Genomic DNA, 16,547 nt, shown 5'->3' with positions numbered 1-16,547 from the left:
AGTTCTGGGAAATTCTCAGTCATTATGTCCCTCTGCTTTTTTTGAGGGGTTTCAAGTAAATGATGCTACTTCCCTCTACTCTTCATGTCTCTTACTCTCTCTTGAATTTTCCATCTTCTCTCTCTCTGCATGTGTTCTGGATAAGAATTTGGCAATTTCTTAAAGGTTCTCTCTCTTTTTAATTTTTTGGGCAATTTTTATAGGTTTCTATTTCTTGGTGGTATTTTCAAGTTTGTCTTTCATTAATTTAAACATTCTAAGCAAAGTTACGACCTAGTTCTGATCATCCTATAACACCTGAAGCCTGTGTGGGTCTATTTCTGCCTTCCATTGATTCTGCTGGCTCTTACTCATGTTGCTTTACTTCCTGGTGCATTTGATTACTTTGACTCCTCTCTCTTCAATGTCCTTTAAACAACTGAGCACCTACTATATACTCAGCATCATTTCTGATGCTGTGAGGAATGTGAAAATAAATAGGAAAAATCCATCCCCTGAAACTTACAATGCAGAAAAATGGTATACGTGTGTTACCTCAAAAGATCATTGTATTAAGGTCATGCACAGTCTCAAGAGGTAAGAGCAAGATACAAACATCACATGAGAAATATCACTGTGAACTGAAAATGCAGAGGGTCCACTGCATGCATTTCAGGTGCCAGCTGCTGTGGACAGAATGGTGAGACAAACGGAGGGAGAAGGGACCTGACCCTTGATTTCTTCATGCTGACAAACTAATGGAGGAGGTGACAAGACACAATAAAGGCAGGCGACCACTGTGATCCCTTCTAATTCTCAAGCACCCAGTTCTCCTTTCCATTTTCTCTAAGGCCCCAAGAAGAAGGAGTAGGTAGATAATATGGCATCTGCTGGACTTAAAGGAGCCTGCTCCTAGCACCAGGAAACCTGGGAGGCCTTCTACAGTCCCAATTCCTAAAGCAGGATCCACCCAACCGCAGAGAAGGAAGCGGCCGACATACTTGGGGTGTGCCAGGAGCTGGTAGAGTGCGTGCTTGTTGTCCTCCAGGCTCATCATGGCCACCAGGAAGCATTTGATCACTTCCCACGCCTGCCTCCGGTAGTAGGGCTCAGTGTTGGCGCTTTTCAGGCAGTCCAGAGCGGTTTCAATGGCCTATGACCAAGACACAAAGAAACTACAGTTTGTGCTGAAATTACATGATTGTGAAAAGCTTTCACTGAAAGCATCTGCAACACCCAGAAGAATCTTAATGCACGTTTCTAGACAGGCGCCTTAACCAACTAAGCCATGGCACCAGTCTCATGCATATTTTCTTTGGAAGAGAGCACAGTGGGCCAATACAACCTAATAGGTATTCACCTGATGAAGCTTCCAAAAGAGGTGGTGGAAGTATTATGAAATAAGGAATTGCACAGTTCAAATTAAAATGCCAAGATGGAGTTTAACAATTTCATGTTCAAATAGCCAATGGCAGATTACAGGAACTAAGTGGGCTCGGAGAGCCTCTTGTGGTAGACTTGCTGGGTTAAACCAGATTCTGCCTCACCTACACACACTCATCAAAGTCCTAATAAGAATAATAATGAACTTTCTGCAAAGCAGACTTTCCTGTGTCTAGGTTCAAAACTGAAAGATGGCTTCCTAAGCTTTTACTAAACTCACTCTCTAACAAAGAAAAAGGTTGACATCATTTTTTGCAGAAAGCCTACATAGCTACATGCACACATTTTTACATTTTTATTCTATTCATTCCCATGGGGTTGACTGAGATAGTGGGGAAGACACAACCACACACAAAAGTAATCTGAAGCCTTTAACTGGCAGGACATTCACTTTAACAATAATTATGTACACATAAATCAAATAACTAATCTTCGTTAAAAATTTACCCAGGCCCTGTGTGAGGAACCAGGAGAGGGTGACGACAGGGACAGAGGCCCTCCCTCTCCAGCGCCTGCCAGGCTTGGAGACACACAGTGCACACAAGCGTGACAACGGCTCCTTCCCGGATGAACTCCAGCTTGAGTGTCCGTGCTCTTTGGGGGTACTGAGAAACTGTGTTTGATCTGGTCAGTAACAGTCATAAATGATGATACTTTCTAAAATTTATTTTTAAGAATCAATATAATCTATGAGCCAATTACCTTCCAAAAAACAATCAAGGACTGCCAAGTGCGCCAAAAGCAGAATGGTTTAATGGAAACTCACTGGCACTTGACTTAGCCATGCTCATCTTTCCCTTTACTTCATGGGCTCCTTTGCTATGCAGGGTGTGATGCAGCCAGTGCCAGCAGGATGCCGTCCTGCTCAGAAAGAAAGCCCTGATGGGCACCACGGTGAGCCTCTGTAAGGGGGTCTGGACCCTTACAATCCTATCTCACACCTTTCTGCAAAACCTAATTTCTTCCAGACTTCACCTGCTTTGGGGCAAAACTACTTCTAAAGGGATTTTTTTGGGGGGTGGGGGGAGCTCTTAGTCTATACAGAGTCAAATAAAAGTCAGACGCTTTAGTTTTCACTACTAATACTAAGCTTAACAAGGACACAGCTAAACAAGCAGAATTTTATCTTAAGGAAATTACCTAAGATGTGGGAAAGTACTGCAGGCACAAGGATGTTACCATTTTCAAAAGACAGAATTTTAGCCATCCAGTTTTCTTAGGAGGAGAGTAGCATTCAATTGGAAAGCATGTGGATAAAGGTTTGGGTTAGAAGCTGAGACTGCACCTACCCTGAGGCTGGAGAGGGAACAGTGCTTCATAAGGCAGGAGTTGGGGAGGGCTGGGGAGGAGGCACAGGCTTGAGAAGTTCGGGGGACAGGCAGACTGAGTTGATGACAGAAAACAACTCCAGAGTGATGCTTATCTGTCCTGGCATCTCCCTCCCCAATGTTTACTCATGGACACAAAAGCCACTACATGGGCACACGTCTTCTACAGAGGTAAACACGCCCAGCGCTACGTGATTATGCAGCAGGGCAGGGCGGAGTTAGCCAGAGCAAAGGGAGGGCCTAGAGCGGTTCCAGGCCACACAATGCTGGCTGAAGATCAGAACTGCAAGAGGCTCAGGACCCCAGCAGGCAGCCAGCTTACTGAAATGCCCAACTCATGCAGATCCACTCAAAGACTACAATAATATCCTTAAAAAAATACCCAATATACAACAGCTAGATGATGTCCTGCAAAGACGTGGAAACAAGTGCTGACACCATGTGGGGAAGGGCTGGGGACAGAGTTGGGGGAAATGCCAACGTGACGATGGGGCGATGTTGACACAGAACTAGAACAGGGGGCAGAAAAGTCAGCAGGGCAGGGAGGAGAGATGGCAGGTATTCAACACGGACAGGGCAAAGGCAGCAGGCGGGACACCCCAGCAGGGTGCAGGGGTACTGTCTGCTTTTTACACAGTAAAAATGAGGGTCTCTAAAGGGTCTGAGACCCAGGAACTGTCAGCAGTGGGATGAGAGCCAGGAATGAGACAGTGAGAGCTGCGCTTTGATAGAGAATGGGAGAACGCGAGGCACTGCATGTGGCTGCGAAGAGAGAGATGCATGGACTCTACTCAGGTTCTCAGTAAGCCTGCTAGGCATCAGAATGGACGCAGTTCACGGCGGGATGGGCTGGCATCTTCTCTTAGTCACCAGGAGAGAGGGCTGCTCCAGGGTCCCAAGTTCTCAGGTGACACTCCTCCACTGGCCTCCTGGCGTTAAGAAAGCCCCTGTGCCAACCAGGTTGATCACCTGATACATCTGGTTCTACTCAGAGATTGCCTAAGGCGCAGGTCTAATTAACATTTCACATAGACTGAAGCAGTATCCTCATAAGGCTTAAAACGAAACAACACTGTCACAGAGTTCCAAGCTTACCTTCTCCATGGGGAGCTGGAGGGAGGCTTTGCAGTCGGAAAACTCCACAGTGATGCTGGGGCCCTGAACCTCAGTCACAACGTAGTGTAGCTTCTGCGACTCCTTCAGCATCTTCCTGTTACTGCCACCAAACTTTCCGAGCACACGGTAGGCCACGTGGGAGATGCTGTCAGCAGGGTTGCGTAAGGTGCGCCACAGAGCCTGAAAATCAGCGTGCTTTCATTAAGGTCCTCTTAAGGTAATGCCTTCATGAGGTTCAGATCAAAACTCAAAGGGAGGCCAAGGCGTAGTGGCTCATGCCTGTAATCCCAGCACTTTGGGAGGCTGAGGCGGGTGGATCACCTGAGGTCAGGAGTTCGAGACCAGCCTGGCCAACTGGGCAAAACCCCGTCTCCACTAAATACACAAAAATTAGCCGGGCATGGTGGCAGGCAGTTGTAATCCCAGCTACTTGGGAGACTGAGGTAGGACAATCACTTGAACCCAGGAGGTGGAGGTTGCAGTGAGTTAAGATCACACCATTGGCCGGGCGCAGTGGCTCAAGCCTGTAATCCCAGCACTTTGGGAGGCCGAGACGGGCGGATCACGAGGTCAGGAGATCGAGACCATCCTGGCTAACACGGTGAAACCCCGTCTCTACTAAAAATACAAAAACTAGCCGGGCGAGGTGGCGGGCGCCTGTAGTCCCAGCTACTCGGGAGCCTGAGGCAGGAGAATGGCGGAAACCCGGGAGGTGGAGCTTGCAGTGAGCTGAGATCCGGCCACTGCGCTCCAGTCCGAGCGACAGAGCGAGACTCCGCCTCAAAAAAAAAAAAAAAAAAAAAAAAAGATCACACCATTGCACTCCAGCCTGGGCAACAGAGGGAGACTCCGTGTCAAAAAAATCTCTCAAAGTGACAAAACACTGCTTGGTGACAATCCTTCCTCCCAGCTCTGTTATCCAAACACACTGCTCTCCCTTCTTTGGGGAAACCAATGTTATTACTCTTGCATGTTCTTCCAAGGAAGTTTTATGCCTTTATAAAGAGAGTACATGTGTAAACATAAATGTTCATCCATGCTCTTGGAATATAAATAGCAGCATATTTTAAGGGCTGCAGAGCTCCAAAGCAAGAAAACTAAGCAGTATCTTGTTTAGGCACACGCTGCTCAGGCCTATAATCCCAGCACTTTGGGAGGCTGAGGGGGACAGATCACCTGAAGTCAGTAGCTCGAGACCAGCCTGACCAACATGGAGAAACCCCATCTACTGAAATACAAAATTAGCTGGGTGTGGTGCAACATGCCTGTAATCCCAGATACTGGGGAGGCTGAGGCAGGATAATTGCTTGAACCCGGGAGGCGGAGGTTTTGGTGAGCCAAGATTGCGCCACTGCACTCCAACCTGGGCACCAAGAACAAAACTCCATTTCAAAAAAAAAAAAAAGGGGGGGTGGGGAGGAGCATGCAGGGGGATGCGACTTAGTAGTGAGGTTCCGGTTGTGGGTGGGATGGCAACTTCTCAGGTTTATTAAGTCTATTTATTAGGCTTTATAACTTACAAACATGACATAAATTGTCTCATACACTTCAAATCTTACATTGGAAAGGGTGGCAAAGGAAAAACACCGATCACGAAGGCACCTGCATTACAGGACTACGGAGAAGAAGTTTTTTTTTTTTTTTTTGGAGACGGAGTCTCGCTCTGTCGCCCAGGCTGAAGTGCAGTGGCCGGATCTCGGCTCACTGCAAGCTCCGCCTCCCGGGTTCCCGCCATTCTCCTGCCTCAGCCTCCCAAGTAGCTGGGACTACAGGTGCCCGCCACCTCGCCCGACTAGTTTTTTGTATTTTTTTTTTTAGTAGAGATGGGGTTTCACCGTGTTAGCCAGGATGGTCTCGATCTCCTGACCTCGTGATCCGCCCGTCTCGGCCTCCCAAAGTGCTGGGATTACAGGCTTGAGCCACCGCGCCCGGCCAGAAGAAGAAGTTAATGTGGACTCTGCATTTAAGAAACATCCACACTCAACTGTCACAAAAAACTCCGTAAATTTCCCCCCATTTTTTTGTGTGAATTATCGGAGGTCCTAAAAATTACTACAGGTCACTGTGTAAGTCTATTTTTTTTTTTTTTTCGGAGATAGAGTCTTGCTCTGTCAACCAGGCTGGAGTGCAGTGGTGCAATCTCGGCTCATTGCAACCACTACCTCCCAGGTCCAAGCAAGCAATCCTCCCACCTCAGCCTCCTGAGTAGCGAAGATTACAGGCATGCACCACCATGCCCAGCTAATTTTTTTTAGTGCAGACAGGATTTCACCTCGTGGGCCAGGCTGGTCTTGAACTCCTGACCTCAAGTGATCCACCTGCCTCAGCCTCCAGAAGTGCTGGGATTACAGGGGTGAGCCACCACACCCGGTCATAAGTCTATTTTCTTAAATCACCTTCCGTTTAACAATGCCATATATTCATGTCTAGCGATACTCAACATAAAATCTTGGAACTTTTCCCTAAACCAAGCAAAATTCCAATTTCTCTTACGTTCCTGTAGATTCAAACAGGCTTCTTAGTAATTGTCACAAAGGTGGGGTCTAAGACCTCTCGCCTCATCTACCCTCCATCTGGCCCACTCAACCCTTGGGTGTCCTCAGGAGGGGGCAGCCCTGGGAACAAGCATGCCCTCCCGCTGTGCTCGCATGGTCTTAGCTGGTTGATAGGACTGGGAGAGGCTGACCCTGTGCTGTCCATCTGGAGGCCCGTGGTGGTTCCTGTGGCCTTGACCCTGTGTGTGTCTCTCTTGGGCCATCTGCCTCATGGATGGTGAGAAGACCTAAGAACCACCCCCTCCTCCTCTCCCACAAGCTGCTCATGCATCCTGGGTCAGGTGCAGGGTCTGTCTTATAGAACCAACCCTACTGTTCTAAAGGCAGGCTCTCATCAATCCCCCAGTGACCAGCAGGGACTCTGACCCATGCCCTATGCCATCTTTTTTTTTTTTTTTTTTTTTTTAACAGCGTCTTGTTCTGTCACTCAGGTTGGAGTACAGTGGTTCAATCATGGCTCACTATAGCCTCAACCTCCTGAGTTCAACTGATTCTCCCACCTCAAACCCGTGAGTGGCTGGGACTACAGGCATGCACCACCATACCCAGCTAATTTTTTGTATTTTTAGTAGAGATGAGATTTCACCATGTTGCCCAGGCTGATCTGGAACTCCTGGGCTCAACCAATGCTCCTGCCTCAGCCTCCCAAATTGCTGGGATTACAGGTATGAGCCATCACACCCGGCCCCTATGCCATCTTCTTCCAGCCTAGATGAAGCCCAAGATCTAAATCTCAGGACAGGGAGGGAAAATCTCCCAACCTCAAACTTAGTCCTAGCCGCAGTCTCCAATCTAATTTGTCCAGAGACTCCTAGGAGTAACTGAGCCTCCATCATCTAAAGTTCATACTCTCACTCCTATCTGGGGCCAAATACCTGCTACTACAGGGGCAGATGCTTTGAGACACACACCCTAACCCTCCAACAATTACCAACCAGATCACAAATCAGTAACAAGAGCAAAATATGTAGGAAAAACTAACTTTAACATATCAACTTTTCTTCTTTTTCTTTTTTTTTTTTTTGAGACGGTTCAAGTGATTCTCCTGCTCAGCCTCCCGAGTAGCTGGGATTAGAGGGGCTTGCCACCAGGCCCGGCTAATTTTTGTATTTTTAGTAGAGACAGGGTTTCCCCATGTTGGCCAGGCTGGTCTCGACCTTCAGGACTCAAGTGATCTGCCTGCCTCAGCCTCCCAAAGTGCTGGAATAACAGGCATTAGCCATGGTGCCTGGCCAACAATATGAACTTTAATAAACAAATATACAAGTGTCTTCAAAACAGCCTCCTTTATTATCTGCTTCTTCTTCCCTCTGGGTAGGGTGGAGCAAACACCTGTATTTTTCCTTTAGAGTAAATATCCCTTTACTATGCAACTGAAGATCTTTTCTGAATAGAGAGGTTCTCACTGAAAGCAATAGTGGCCATATAGTAACCATAACACCTGCCTTCATCAGTCATCAACTTATTAAGAATATAACCCTCTCCAGGCACGGTGGCTCACGGCTGTAATCCCAGCACTTTGGGAGGCTGAGGCAGGCAGATCATGAGGTCAGGAGTTTCAAACCAGCCTGGCCAATATGGTGAAACCCCAACTCTACTCAAAATACAAAAATTAGCCAGGCGTGGTGGTGTGTGCCTGTAGTCCCAGTTACTCAGGAGGCTGAGGCAGAACTGCTTGAACCCGGGAGGTGATGGTTGTAGTGAGCTGAGATCGCACCACTGCACTCCAACCTGGGAGACAGAGCAAGACTGTCTCAAAAAAAAAAAAAAGAATATAACCCTTGTGAAAGCTCTCTGAAAAACTGGCAATGCTGCAAAATAATGTCCATTCAGTACCAACAGTATTTCTTTACACAATTCCTTTTTCTTTTTTTCTTTTTTTTTTTTGATAGGGTCTGACTTTGTTACCCAGGCTGGAGTGCAGCAGTGTGATCATGCCTCGCAGCAGTCTCGACCTCCCTGGGCTCAGGTGATCCCCCTGCTTCAGCCCCAAGTAGCTAGGATTACAGGTGTGGGCCACCATGCTTGGCTAATTTTTGTATTTTTTGTAGAGATGGGTTTTCACCATGTTGCCCAGGTCGGTCTCTAACTCCTGGGTTCAAGCGATCCACCATCCTCAGCTTCCCAAAGTGCTGGGATTACAGTCAGGAGACACCGTGCCTAGCCTTCTTTACATATTTCAATCCACCAGAAGACTCACGAAGATGAAGTAAGCAGAGAGCTGCACCAGTCCATCTTGCAGAGAGCCCACTCTTGAGTACAGACAGCATAATGACAGCCCACTGCTTCCGGGGAAGCAGCCAGCTAACACCCTCACTAAAATCTCACCTGCATGAGCTCTGCGCGCACTGGCTGGATGTGGTCATAGAGGAAGTCGGGCTGCAGGTTGTCCACACACAGCTCCAGCGTCCTGAGGCCTTGGCTGACCAATGTCTGAGAGCCATTGAGTGCAGACACCAAGGGATCCATAAGCATGGGCAGGTACGGCAAGAGTGAGCTCAGCCGCACGGGGACAGTGAGACACAGCTCCACAAAGAGGTCCTTCATGTGCTGCTTGTGCAGGCCACTCTGAAGCATGTTCAGCCCTAGGAAACGAGGTGCAGCCGTCAGAGAGGGAAGACACTCCCCAGAGTCGGGCCCAGGTGAAACACACAAAAGAACTGCCCCTCCTTCTCTCGTGCACATCAGCACGACTGCAGGGAGACCTCTGTGCCTTTAGAATCCATCCTGTAACATCTGTCTCATAATCGCACTCATGACCCCTTCGGAGTGGCAACAGCAGGCCGTATGTAACTGTTATAAATTATAGTTTAAATTATAATCATAGTACTATATCCTTTTAATATCATAAATTATTTTTTAATTATGTTGTACTATCAGACTTCCAGTAAACCACAGCTGAGGTCTATTCTCTAGACAGTTTTTAAAACTAATTTTTGTGTATTATAAATGGCGAGGAGCCTCTTTCTGATAAAGTCCACCTCCCCACCACTCACGAGGACAGTTAAGGCTTTACTGACCCCGTTCCTGGGACAGTGCCACTGAGAGCCGAGACTGGCTAGAAAGAGAAAGGCATGTGGCAGTGGACCCGAGAAAAGGCACGTCCTGTGCAGCACAGGCAGGCAGGATGAAGGACGAGAACTCAGGGATGGCCTCACAGGGCAGCAGAACCAGGTCCCAAATCCAAAGGATGAGGAGGATGGAGGAGGGCAAGGGGCTGAGTTCCCAGCACAGGGTCAGCTTGAATGAGACTGGGAGGGAGGAACACCCTTGGGGACAGCTGAGAACTCAGGAGGAAATCAGACTATGCAAACAGGCGCTCAGGCAGGGATCCACCGAAGACAGGGTTAAATCCGGACATGGCGCCAGGTTATGGGCCCCTCTCATGGCAGATTCATCGCCATTTCAGTCAACAGTAAAGGATGTCCCTGCTGCCTCCTGGGTAGCCTATGTCACTTCACTAAGGAAGTTAAGGAAATACACGAGAAGGGTCAATCTCTTGCCAAGAGCCCACCTTACCAAGAAGTGTAATGAATTCCTGGGACAGTGTTTCCAATCAGCACACACCCCATCAGCATTCAATGAACCCAGATCCCTGTTAACTATGTACCTTGAGAGCATTCCTAATTATACAGGAATTACAGGATTCTAGCTATACAAATAAGAAGCTAAATGAAAATATAAACTAACTGTAAGTCAGCTTCGTCACCTGCTTTTTCTTTTTTTGTTCTGATTCTCTTTCAATCGAGGGATCTCTGATCTTGCTAAACCACTAGAAATCACCTTCTAGACTTGCTTACCAAACACTACGAAAATGCAACCAAGCCCTAGGCAGGACAACTAAAACCTAAATCCCACTCAGTGCTGAGGAGGGAGGGGAAGGGCCCATTCCTGAAGGCAGCGCCCTTCAAAGTCCCAGTGGGGGACCGGGGGGACAGGGAGGCAGCGGATGTGCCACATCCCATCCCACCAACCATGATTCTCACCAGTTACAGAGGATGAAACCCAGCAATCAGATGGCTAGACACATGACTAAATGACACACAAGACTAAAAGGCAACCAAAGTCACTGCTCTGACCTTGCAGCAGGTTTGGAAGGAGAGGTAAGAACTCCTGATACAAGAGATCGTGGCTACCTCCACCAATAGAGCGAAACAGCGCCCGTAGCAGCAAGAAGTAGTTGTAGGGTTCCTTGGCAGTCTGTGCGAGCTCCATAGAGCTGTTCACAATCTTGTGCAAGTGAGGCTGCAGGGTGGAGAAGATGCAGATTAGTGGCATCTAAATGAGAAGGGTCTATACCCTCCAGACTCTTAAAGTGTCACTGCAATCCGACAGCAATGGAAGGCAATTCTGCTGTGTTTACTTCAAAGGAAAAAAAACAAATAAGCACATTCCAATCTTTACTTAACTCAAAATAATTTATCTTAAAGTATATGTTGGTATCTGTAACAAATGAAATGCAAAAAGTAACCTACAGGGGCCAGGCAAGGTGGCTCCAGCCTGTAATCCCAGCACTCTGGGAGGCCAAGGCAGGCGGATTACCTGAGGTCAGGAGTACAGGATCAGCCTGGCCAACATGGTGAAACCCTGTCTCTACTAAAAATACAAAATTAGCCAGGTGTGGTGGCACACGTCTGTAATCCCAGCTACTAGGGAGGCTGAGGCAAGAGAATCACTTGAGCCCAGGAGGAGGAGGTTGCAGTGAGCCGAGATGGTGTCATCAAACTCCAGCCTGGGCAACAAGAGTGAAACTCTTGTCTCAAAAAAAAAAAAAAAAAAGTAACCTACAGGAACTGAAATTGTACTACCAATCAAATAAGACGTATGCAAAGTGTAAAAAAACCTCAGAAGACATTGAAGATTACAGTGTTTTGGAAGACTTAATTGGAGAATATTTTTGTATAAATCTTTCTTTTAAAAAGCTACTCTACTGCATCATACTAGCTTTAATCAAAATTTTAAACCATATTAACTTTTTATTTTGTCAAATCCTGGTTTTGACATGTCACATGCTAAGTTTAACATGAACATTTTTTGCCTATGTACTTAAGTAACTATAAATTCTTAGTACAGTCACTGATATGGTTCCAAATTTATTATGGTATATGGCAGAATAGATTTATTTTACAAAACTACATGTATTATTCTGGACAAAAGGTTCTATGAACATTGTTTTTTGAATACTTTTCTTAAACATTCCAACATTCTTTTTCTTTTTTTTTGAGACAGAGTCTCACTCTGTCTCCCAGGCTGGAGTACAGTCAGTGGCACAATCTCGGCTTACTGCAACCTCCGTCTCCCAGGTTCAAGCAATTCTCCTGTCTCAGCCTCCTGAGTAGCTGGGATTACAGCATGAGCCACCATGCCCGGCCATATTCCAACATTCGATTTGTCCCAGTAGGTTTTATTCTGGGCTTTTTTGTTGTTGTTCTGCATAGTCATATCTAATGCTGGCAAAAAATGACTTACTTGAGGATAATGAATTATGTGGACACAGGTTATAATTAAATATTTTATATCTTTAAATTTAAAAATAAGTATTTTCCCTTTTTTTTTTTTGGAGACAGGATCTCACTCTGTCACCCAAGCTGAAGTGCACTGCAGCCTCAACCTCCCAGCTCATTCAAACGATCCTCTCTCTTCGGCTTCCTGAGTAGCTGGGACTATAAGTGCACACCACCACATCTAGCTAATTTTTTTTTAAACTAATTTTGTAGAGATAGGGTCTCACTATGCTTCCCAGGCTGGTCTTGAACTCTTGGGCTCAAGCATTCCTCCTGCCTCAGCTTCCCAAAGTGCTAGGATTATAAGATTATAGGTGTGAGCTACCACGCCTGACCAGTACTCTCTTTCTATATTAACACAAAAGTTAAGGTTGTTGATAATTACTGTAGAACTGTGAAAAGAAAACAAGGAAAGTGCCGTGTGAAAGCACAGGTTACTGGAACTCTGTGTCACCATCTGTGCAAATACTCCAAATGAACAGATCTTATTTACATCTTCAAATTTTCCATTGAGAAAGCATCTCTTTTGACATATGCAATTTTCCATAGAAATTAAGATATTTTGCCACAAGAGGGAGTGCATTTTTTATAAGGTTTTTATTGTACCACCTGCTGCTTTTAGTGATATAACCACGGATAGGTTTTACCCATTTGCTAGACTCAAATAACAAAGGAGATCCAATTACACAAGATGATTCATCTATAAAAATGTATGATGAGACATCTTCTCTAAGACGTTTTTAATAAAGAAGCACAGACTAATCAGAATTTATTTAAAGGGGAAAAAGAAAGAAATAGTCCTGAAAAGTGTCATTTACATACTGCCAAGACCATTAATACAGAGAAAACACAAAACCTGAGTGAAGGCCAGGCACAGTGGCTCACACCTGTAATCCCAGCACTTTGAGAGGACAAGGCGGGCAGATCATCTGAGGTCAGGAGTTTGAGATCAGCCTGGCCAACAGGTGAAACCCCATCTCTACTAAAAATACAAAAATTAGCCACATGTGGTGGTATGCACCTAGAATCCCAGTTACTGGGGAAGCTGAGGCAGGAGAATTGCTGGGCCCAGGAGGCAGAGGTTGCAGTGAGCCAAGATCGCTCCACTGCACTCCAGCCTGGGTGACAGACTCAAAAAAAACCAAAAAACCAAAAACAAAACCTGAATGAAGTGGACAACTGCTGATGTAACTGTAACTGGAGAACCAGTTCAAACTGGTTCCGCTTCGCCTGAGTTGATTTCAGTTGCAACAGACTCCAAGACTGCAAGTCGCAAGCATGCGCAGGTGAACCAGGCATGTAGGATTAGGGACCCTGGGGCCGGCTGGAAGGCAAAGTTAACCACAGATGGAACCCAAGTACCTGGACCGAGCAACAAGGACCAAATTAAGAAGCAAGGGGAGCCCTGTTTTGTTGCAATAGGAACTTAAGAGCAAAAGGCCCAGCACTGCCTCACTGCTGAGCTCAATCAAATCATGCCTCACTGCATTTTTCCGTCTCCCTCACCATTATACTTCCTATAAAACCCACCCTGAGACCCCAGCTCTGGGAGAATGAGGTCTCCTGTCTCCTTGTCAATCGACCTTGCAATAAAGACGCTTTTTTTTTTTTTTCCTGAAAAGCTGGTACCATCATATTGGCTTCAATGTGCATCTGGGAGTGAGACCATTGCTTGGTAACATAATCGGAACCGTCACACCATATTTGAGAGGTAGGTGAAGACATTTTTTCCTTCTAATAAGTTCGTGTGCATCAATGAAATGTTTAAAAATAAGAACCATCTGTTCCTATTTTATTTCTGTAACCCCAAAAAGAAATTAGGTTTAAAAAGAAAATCAGTGGTGTCAATACTAATAACACCACACTTGCTTGCCATAAGAGTTTTGGATTTTTCATTTTAAGTTACCAGACAAATTAGTTACTGCTTAGAAATACACAGAATGTTTTTCACACTTAGCCCTTATTTGTTGCAAATATTTACTACTTCAAAGAGCACTTTATAAATATAGAGAGTCACTACAATTTCTGTTTAAAAGTGAAAATAAGAATTAAAAAAAAACAAGCCAGGCATACTCACAGTGGTGAGTGCCTGTAGTCCCAAAAACTGGGGAGACTAAGGCAGGTAGATTGCTTGAGTTCAGAAGGCTGACCAGCCTGGGCAACACAGTGAGGCCCTGTCTCTAACAACAGTAACAAAACCCTGAACAGAAGCACTACTTAGATTAAATGGACTTTACCTTCAGCATTTGTTCATTTTCAGCCGCAAAGAGGGAGACAGAGCCAAAGACCAGCTTAAATAGCTTGAGGTACAGGTTGGAGAGCTCCACGTTGGAGCCCATTTCTGGCAGGCGATCAAGGAGGTATTCCACCAGAATCGTAGCAAACAGAGCAGAGGTAGTAGGATTTGCCAAGAAGGAATTGGCAACAATCTGTCAAAACAAGAAACACATGTGAAAAATTAATCCCTTCCCCAAAGCAGCTTTAAGACAAAGTAGTGAGCTTTCCAAAAACATAAAACCAGGCCTATATCACACACTCCAAGAAATTTAATTATCTACCAAAGGAAAAAAATGAAATGGGTTTACTGAGCACAGAGCAGGGCAGTTCACTTCAATGATGTAATCTGTTATTTCATCCTCATCATCAAATACCAAGGACTACATTTAACACATTTTTTTTTTTTTGAGACTTTGAGAAAGGGGTCTCTGTCACCCACACTGGAGTGCAGTGGTGTGATCTCAGCTCACTGCAGCCTCAACCCCCTGGGTTCAAACAATCCTCCTGCCTCAACCTCCCGAGTAACTAAGACTACAGGTGTGCACCACCACACCCAGCTAATTTTTGTATTTTTTGTAGAGACAGGTTTCACCATTGTTGCCCAGGCTGATCTCAAACTCCTGGGCTCAAGCTATCCTCGGCCTCCTAAAGTGCTGGGATTACAGGCATAAGCCATAGCAACCGGCCCACACATTTATTTCTACTAATGAAAGAAATTGACCCAAAGCATTTGAATCTTTCAAAAATTGTTTCAAGACATTATGGCCTAATATTTCTTTAAATTTCATGCTATAAGCACATCTTTGGCTACATTATTTTTAAAATCCTTGAAATAAATGAAGAAGTATTGAAGACATAAAGAATTGTAAAATTAATGTTCAAGCAATGTTAAAAAAAGGAGTTTTATACCTGAAGAGCATAATTTTTTGAGATTCTCTCCACCATATAAGGGACCGTAGTTTGGAAGATTTCTTTGAACGTTAAGGGGTTCATCATTGTGAACACGCCAGCGAAGTGCTCTAATACCTCCTTCTCCTCTTTCATTCTCACAGTCTGGCAGTTGGCCACGCGGATGTATGTCTGTCCATTTCCTGCTATCTGGACCTAATACGGGGAAAAAAGCCACCCACTGCATTAAAACTGAACCTCTCTGAATATGTTCCATTACATAACCAGATCGGCTGCACACTTAAAATAGAGCACTTAAATTAGATAACAAATATCCCCCTCCAAAACCTTTTAAATTCTCCTTTCTCACCTTAATTTTAGCAAATAATTAAAAAAAAAAACAAAACCTCTAGGTGTTCAGACCATGAAAAAAATTAGTAAACTTAAGTCTTATATTTCTATTGCATTCCGTTCACACCATCTGCCCCACAAAATGCACATAGACTCTTATAAATAAGAATTCCCACATAAACCCAGCGCTGTTGTGAAACAAAGCATATCTGGGTATACAAATACTGTGGACCATCCAAATACTAACAGCTCTCACTGCCACCCCATCACTAGCACCTCTAATACTAAGAGGTCCTTTCCATATGTGAAAGCCTGGCTGGAGGGCACTTCCTTACCTGATAAATATCTAAAGCTTGCATTGCATATTTCACAAGTTTGATGTAAATCTGTGTCTCTTTGGGTTGTAACTGCTTGTTGGGAATGAACTGAGCTTCTGGAAAAAAGAAAGTATATTAACTCGAATAAAACTCACTTTATGAAAAGTATTGTTTGTCTACATAACTGAAGAGCAGAATTACCACCAGGCGCTTTGCACGATGTTATGCCCCACGTGATTGTCTTGACACCACACACCAAGGTTTTGACCAAACTTCGACAATCTGTGACTTGGAATGTCTGCTTGTCTTCTTTGTCCTTTTCTCCTTGCTTCTCAAAGGGAGGCACGGGGGCCGGGGTCACAGGGGTGGCAGGTGGGGGTGGGGGTGGGGGTGGAGCTGGGGCAGGGACAGGGGCTGGGGAGGGAGCAGGGCCAGGAGCGGCAGGAGCAGTGGGCACCCCGGGCAGAGCTGCTTCCACGGCTCCAAGTTCTGACTGAGGCTTGCACTTCTTAAAAATGGCTGAGAGCTGGTACCGAGCAATGGTGTGGAATTTGAGAACGAAAACCTAACAGCCAGAGAAATTCAAGGGGGAGGACAGAATTATTTCTCTTCAACAGGCCAAATACCGCTCAGACCACAGTGAAACAAGATGGGACTGATGTGAGCTGCTGAAGTCATGCTGCTTTTCTATGAGGCTGGCGCCAAAGGAATTGCGGCTTTTGCCATTCCATTAACTGAAACACAGTTACTTTTGTACCAACCCAACAAAACTGGTGGAAGGCTGGTAAC

The 16,547-nt window shown here is 45.5% G+C and overlaps 1 protein-coding gene across 13 annotated transcripts in view; it reads right to left on the bottom strand.

Moving 5' to 3' along the window:
* The window catches only part of TRRAP (transformation/transcription domain associated protein), a 134,889-nt gene that overhangs the window by 87,190 nt on the left and 31,152 nt on the right, over nt 1-16,547 (bottom strand). For 10 of the 13 annotated variants that reach the window (XM_033191769.1, XM_033191772.1, XM_033191761.1 and 7 more), the window contains exons 15-22: nt 15,960-16,323; nt 15,777-15,874; nt 15,112-15,306; nt 14,163-14,354; nt 10,501-10,666; nt 8,750-9,006; nt 3,846-4,046; nt 981-1,132 (exon numbers count right to left, since the gene is read on the bottom strand). In XM_033191769.1, the coding sequence (XP_033047660.1) occupies nt 981-1,132; nt 3,846-4,046; nt 8,750-9,006; nt 10,501-10,666; nt 14,163-14,354; nt 15,112-15,306; nt 15,777-15,874; nt 15,960-16,323 (1,625 nt within the window). The remainder of the gene's footprint in view (nt 1-980; nt 1,133-3,845; nt 4,047-8,749; nt 9,007-10,500; nt 10,667-14,162; nt 14,355-15,111; nt 15,307-15,776; nt 15,875-15,959; nt 16,324-16,547) is intronic. The other 3 variants (XM_033191763.1, XM_033191773.1, XM_033191770.1) reach the window with 1 other exon arrangement.

Source organism: Trachypithecus francoisi, unplaced genomic scaffold (genome assembly GCF_009764315.1).
Source record: "Trachypithecus francoisi isolate TF-2019V2 unplaced genomic scaffold, Tfra_2.0 Lachesis_group4, whole genome shotgun sequence".
Classification (NCBI taxonomy): domain Eukaryota; kingdom Metazoa; phylum Chordata; class Mammalia; order Primates; family Cercopithecidae; genus Trachypithecus; species Trachypithecus francoisi.
Note: the sequence above shows the minus strand (reverse complement) of the source record. Positions and strands in the feature narration are given on the sequence as shown.